The 6,181-nt window shown below is 42.1% G+C and overlaps 1 protein-coding gene across 3 annotated transcripts in view; it reads left to right on the plus strand.

Annotated features, from left to right (window-relative positions):
* csnk1a1 (casein kinase 1, alpha 1) overlaps positions 1-3,458 on the plus strand; it is a 52,026-nt gene extending 48,568 nt beyond the window's left edge. For all 3 annotated transcript variants that reach the window (XM_088431145.1, XM_088431144.1, XM_088431146.1), the window contains one exon: positions 2,744-3,458. In XM_088431145.1, coding sequence (XP_088287271.1) covers positions 2,744-2,751 — 8 coding nt within the window. In that variant the 3' untranslated portion in view covers positions 2,752-3,458. The remainder of the gene's footprint in view (positions 1-2,743) is intronic.
* The last annotated feature ends 2,723 nt before the right edge of the window (positions 3,459-6,181 follow it).

A 6,181-nucleotide genomic window follows, 5' to 3' on the forward strand; every position in this document is an offset into this window, starting at 1 on the left:
GGTGTCCCCCGCCTACTTATTGCTCGAAGCCAGCTAGGATAGGCACCAGCAAGCCTGTGACCCTTGTGAGGATAAGCAACTCTAGAAAATGGATGGATGGATGACTGAAAATGAATGTTATTGAATGTGGCTGTTTACAGCTCATACACTAGTCTGTGGGGCTTATAAAAACTAGTCTATAGGTCTTATACAAACTTTAGTTTTAAAAATTTCAAATGAATTTTATTTGTATGTGTGTGTGTATAACATAAGTTAGTTTGGAAATTAGCATAAAGCCTTTGTTTAGTGTTTTTTGTTTGTTTGTTTTTTGTTTTTTTAGATATGTATAGATAGGACTGATGTCACTCAATATTTTCATAAGTGCAGTTGTGATGACACCTCAAAAGCAGAGCCATTTTTTGTCCAAACATGGTGGTCGTGTTGAGTGAAAAACTATCCTTGTCAGAAACTGGCCATGCATAAACACATTCTTTTGCTATGACTTAGTGACGTATTCAATGCTCTGTCTCTTGAAATGATCTACAAATATTTTGTTTTTACATCAATTAGTACATCGTTAGTGAATCGTCGTAGAAATGATCCACAATTTTTTTTTTTAATATCTGTACATACAACATTGTTAGTTTTGCTATTAGCAAAATTCTGCTATTATTGTCCATAAAAGCGTGCCACTGAGTATTTTGAGTGGTTGAAAGTAAAAATATTAAATGATTTTGCTGTTACACCTCAAAAGCCGTGACATTTTTTTTGGGAAGAAAACAAAAAGTGTACTGTGTTTTTCACAACCCCCCAAGGATTAATTAGTCGTGGCAGCCAGTATCGTGATCACAATTAAAAGTGAATTAGTTGAGCGGCCCTAACTCATTTGTGTACAGCGACATTTGTGTATGTAAAATTATTCATCTTCAATTATTTGTATGATACTCCTGATTAAAATGAAAAGTATTTGCCATGAAAGAGCATTTGTCCCATTTCAAATGTCTTTTTCTTCATATTGTGTACCGAACCCCCCTCCCCCACAAAAAGTGAAATCCATGAAGTAGGACCTGCCTCCCACCACCAGACATTTTCGTGCATGTGTGTACCAGAATTTTAAAAATGTGAATAAGATACATATTTGAGAAAAAGATGGCTGCAGTTCACATTTTAACTTCACATTTTAACTAATCTTTAATTATTAAACCTTATACAGTATCTACTGTTCTCCCTTCCCGTTTCCATCTCTTGGTCGTAGTCGAGGAACACGTAGTTGGCAAACACAGAGGGCAGGAGTTGCCCTCGGAGTAACTGCTCTCGGACATTGACCTAAAGTGGAGTTTGTAGCTAACCACACATAATAACAGGACAGCAGAGTTTATACTTGAAATTTCAATATATTACATAAGAAATCTAGGTAACATCTTCCCCCCCCCCCCCCATCCTCATTCTTCTCCTACTATCGCGTAATCTCACTCACATATGAGCTTCGAGTTGCGATATCGACCAATGAGGGCGGGAGTTTTGACAACATAGGCCATGAGGTTGTTACAACTCCTGCACTCATGGCCTATGTTGCACCGGTAGCCAGTTCCTGTGAGCTGATTGACGGATTAGCAGGTCAATCAATCTTGAATCAAAAAGCTGTTGACTGTCTCCAGCAAGCAGTCTCCACCTCATCACACGTGAGAACGTGCGGAAAAAGCAGTGCAGTCCGTACAAAACACAGCGCTGTTGTAATTAATTAGAATTTGGAGTGTAAACTCTGTTTACTTGTTTTTAATGTTTGGTCAGCTACAGGATCCCCAGGCGTTCCCAGGTCAGCCAAGAGACATAGTTTCTCTAGCTTGTCGTGGGTCGTCCCTGGGATCCCCTCCTGGTGGGACATGCTCGGAATACCCCACCATGGAGGTCGGGTTAGGCATATACATTAGGCATATACATGAATTATTTCTTGATTGAACACATCCAATTTAAACTTAAATATGGAAACTGAATATAAAATAAGTGTAAACAATATGTACCCATTTTATTAAAAAAAAATAAAAATAAACCGCCATTGAATGATTGGTTTGAAATAAACCAATGAGATTAGCTGATTCAGCTGAGGAGGACTCGCGTATGATGCAGAATCAGAGCTGCACACAGCAGTTGCCAGTTGAGGCAGATGACACGGAAGGGGAAAAAAAAAAGTTTTGACAGATTTGGTACAATGTAGAATATTGTAGCATTAATGGTGCACTCTTTCTCCCTCCTGAGATGTCGGATAATGGACCAGAATTTCCTTCCGGAAGCCGTCCGGAGGTTGTGGTCCGTGGCCTCAGCAGCATAGACGGATTATATAATCAACATTGTTGACGTGGACTATTCGTGACAGGTCGAGAAAATATTGTCTAAACTGAATATGATAATGACATAATGGTCCCATTGCAAACGATTCATGTTTGCCCATGGTTTCTATTTAGCCTACTCACTTGACAACATAGTATTTTCATATTGTTTGTCATAAACATACTGAGAAGTACTGTTTTTTTGTTGGTTTTTTTTTTTTGTGTGCAACAGGTTTTCACATTTTGGGACTGTTTCCTGTTAAATACCAAAGCATCTACATAGATGTGTACTATTTTGGGGGACTTTTTAACCCTAATTTCTTCACTTTACTCTTGGTAACATGTTTGTATCTTTCTTGAATTCTGCAAAAGAAACTTGTTCAGTTACAGTTTTTGTGTTGTCAGTTGTGTTAATGGTTGGACTTGTGTGTCCACAGGTTTCTGATTAGGCTCCTCTCAGCAGAGCTGCAGAAGCGCTGGCAAGCAGGACAAATGAGGCTCACTTTCTCGGACAAGCGACAAAAGAAAGTGTGTCCCATTTCCATCTGTCAATGTAATGGAAATATATAGATTTACACGTGTCTGCTGTGATATCTATATATTTATAAGTGTATATAATGAAACTCTCCACTCTGAAAGAAAAAGGTCGTTTGGCTGTGGAGGCTGTAGTCCCCCCCCCCCCCCCCCCCCCACACACACACACACACCCATCATACCTTCTATCCTTTTCCGTCTTCCTTTTCATTGTTGACGTTTTGTAATGTTTCGTTGGAAACAGTTTAAACATTAGTCGGCTCTTGTTTTTCCTCACTGTAGGATCATCTCTGTCAAATTATTTCACCCACTGCTCTTACCAAGCAAACGTTTAAAGATGTAAACCTGAAACTTTTTCTTTTTCTTTTTCCTGAAGAGATGAATGAGAAAACCCCGAACTCTTATTTACTGAAAGATAAACTGGTGGGTTTGTCTGTTTTTATTTTATTTTTCCTTAAGGTTGTTAGGAGCTTGCCTGTTGACGTAATAAGCAGCTGATGGCTACAGTTGTAGATTGATTCTCTGGCTCACTCCCTCTTTAGAGCTATGACTTATTGAATCTGTTGTAAAACCCATGGTCTTCTCCAGAAATACCAATAAAAACGTTACACAACTCGAGACTTGTTCACAATTTTCTATCCACTTGGTGTTCTATTATTTAGTCAATAAAACTGTAGAAACCTCAGTTTATGTTGAAGCAAAGCAGGTAAGCTTATCAAAGTCATTGTTGGGGAAGGCCGCTAAGCTTGTTAAATTTGTAGTTGGGCTTGTTTTGTGAGGGCGTGACATTTAGCTATGTCAAACATGTTTTGTTAAGTCTTACTTGAATTAACATTACTGTGAATAAGTCACCAGTGTTCAAAAGATTAGTTTAAGTATGCATACCTGAGCAGAATATGCCTGATAGTGCCAATTTTGAAAAAAATACATGCCAGTCAATAAATCGTTGAATCCATTTAAAATCCTAACGATACTGTACTATACTAACACCTGAGCTAGATTTAGTAAAGCAAATTACAGTGTTTGTAATACCTAGTCCAATTTACCATCCACTTCATTTGAAGATGTCTTTACCCCTTTGAAGCTAGCAGAAGCTAGCTCTTTGGACATGGAATGTCTCCTCTCTGGCTGGGAAGGAGCCTAATGTGGGGTATGAGGTAGAAACGTTCAGACTGGATATTGTCGGACTCGCCCCACACACAGCTAGGGCTCTGGTACCAATCCTCTCTTGAGGGGTTGGGCTGTCTTCCACTCAGAGTTGCCTCCAGGGAGAGGCGCAGAGCGCGTGTGGGCATGCTTATTGGCCCCCAGCTCAGCGTATCAAGTAGAAAAAAATGTTTGATGTGGTTTTATGATACAAGGCTGCATTATAACTTAACTGTCAGAGGTCTCAAGCGGTGCTTGTTGGCAACATCTTGAACAGGATCACCCTGAGCACGGAGGCTGATTGCTCAGCCCCATTATTGCTCAGCCCCCTCCTCTTCACCCTATTGAGATATGACTGCACAGCAACCCACAGCTCCAACCACCTATTGAAGTTTGCTGATAACACTGGTGGGCCTCATCTCAAAAGGCGACGAGACCCACTACAGGAAAGAAGTGGAGCTTCTGACCAGATGGTGCAAACAACAACCTGCTAAACATCAGCAAGACCAAAGAGATGGTTGTCAGCTTCCAGAGATGCCACACCCTCCACTGACCATCGACGATGCTGCAGTGGAGAGGGTGAGCAGCACCAAGTTCCTGGAGGTGGACATCAGTGATGACCTCTCCTGGACCACCAACACTGCATCTCTGGCCAAGAAAGCACAGCAGCATCTCTACTACCTGTGCAAACTGAAGAGGGCAAGTGCGGCACCACCCATCATGAACACATTCTACAGAGGAACCATCAAAAGCATCTTCACCACCTGCATCACCGTGTGGGGCGGGAGCTGCACTGACTAACAGGAAGGCTCTACAATGCATCGTGAGGACAGCTGAGAGGATTATTGGTGCTCCACTCCCCTCCCTGCAAGACCTTTACACCACCCACCTCAGCTGCAAAGCCATCACAATTGTCACAGATACAAGTCACCCTGCACACTGTCCGTTCAGCCTGCTGCCCTCCGGAAAGAGGTGCAGGAGCCTCCGCTCCCACACCACCAGTCTCAGGAAATTGCACCTGCACTTTGTTGTTGTACATGTAAAACGCAGAGGATAGTGAGAAACGCAATTTCGATTCCTTTGTATGTTAAGTACATGTAAAGAAATTGACAATAAAATTGACTGACTTTGATCTGAAACAATGTGACAAACTATTTGCTGCTGAGCAGTCTGTACCCCTGTTGACATATGACCCCAACATTGCTGCTTGATTTCATCATTTCATTTGGTGACAATCTGGGCTGGAGTGCTGCCGCAGCTCATGTGTTTGTCGTTTGATCTATTGCTGTATGTCTGTCTCTGGCATCGGTATTGCATCGAAAAATTGTACAATTTTTACAGTAAAACACACTACTCGCTTGGGACGCTCAATTGTCTGCCTAGTGGTAATCTCGTGTATGCTGCCCGCTAGCTCTGCGTTAGTTAGCTTTGGGGCTAAGCCAATCCCTGCGGTGAATCTCAACCGGAGTTATTGACAGTGCTTCCTGGGGGGGCATATTCGGCTGGTTTTGGAGTAATGACTTCACTCTTTAACTTGCTCTTGCTACTCTTCGTCCTTGGAGAGCTCCTGAGCTCAAGTGGACTTTCAATGACCCAACTCCGTAGTGCGACGCTTCCACGCAGGAGAGGCTCTGCTTTCCCTCTGACCTTCAGGAAACACACCGCCAACGAACCTCCCTGCCGCCGTCACTGGGGCCCAGCTGAGGGAGGCAGACGGAGGAAGAAGGGTAGGTAAGGATATGTACGTCAATGTGATGGGAGAATGGGGTAACAGACCGCTACCTTCATTCATCCTGAGTGTAGTGCGGTCAAAATAGATGAGCTCTGACTTATACCATGGTGTTTTCCGAAACGTGGCTACCTGAGGATACACCTAATTCTGTGCTGGAGCCATTTCTGCTATCTCATTACCTTGCGATCTTAATCACTGCAGACTAGAACTTGAGCTACCAAGGTTCTTCCAGTATGTAAGTTGTGTCACCAGAAAAAAAAATGTCTTAGATGAATGGCAACATTAAAAAAAAAAATTATCAATGCCAAATTTACGGCAAAGGCTCTTCCGCCCATTGCAAACTGACCATTCTCCTGTCCAGCTTATGCCCACATACTGTATAAATCTCTTAATATAAATGCTCTTAAATCAAACAAACCTGTTTAAAAATCTGCAGTGGTCCGATGACAGCACTGAGATCCTT

This window comes from Hippichthys cyanospilos, chromosome 13, assembly GCF_059441005.1.
Source record: "Hippichthys cyanospilos isolate Australia breed blue-spotted pipefish chromosome 13, RoL_Hcya_1.0, whole genome shotgun sequence".
Lineage (NCBI taxonomy): Eukaryota > Metazoa > Chordata > Actinopteri > Syngnathiformes > Syngnathidae > Hippichthys > Hippichthys cyanospilos.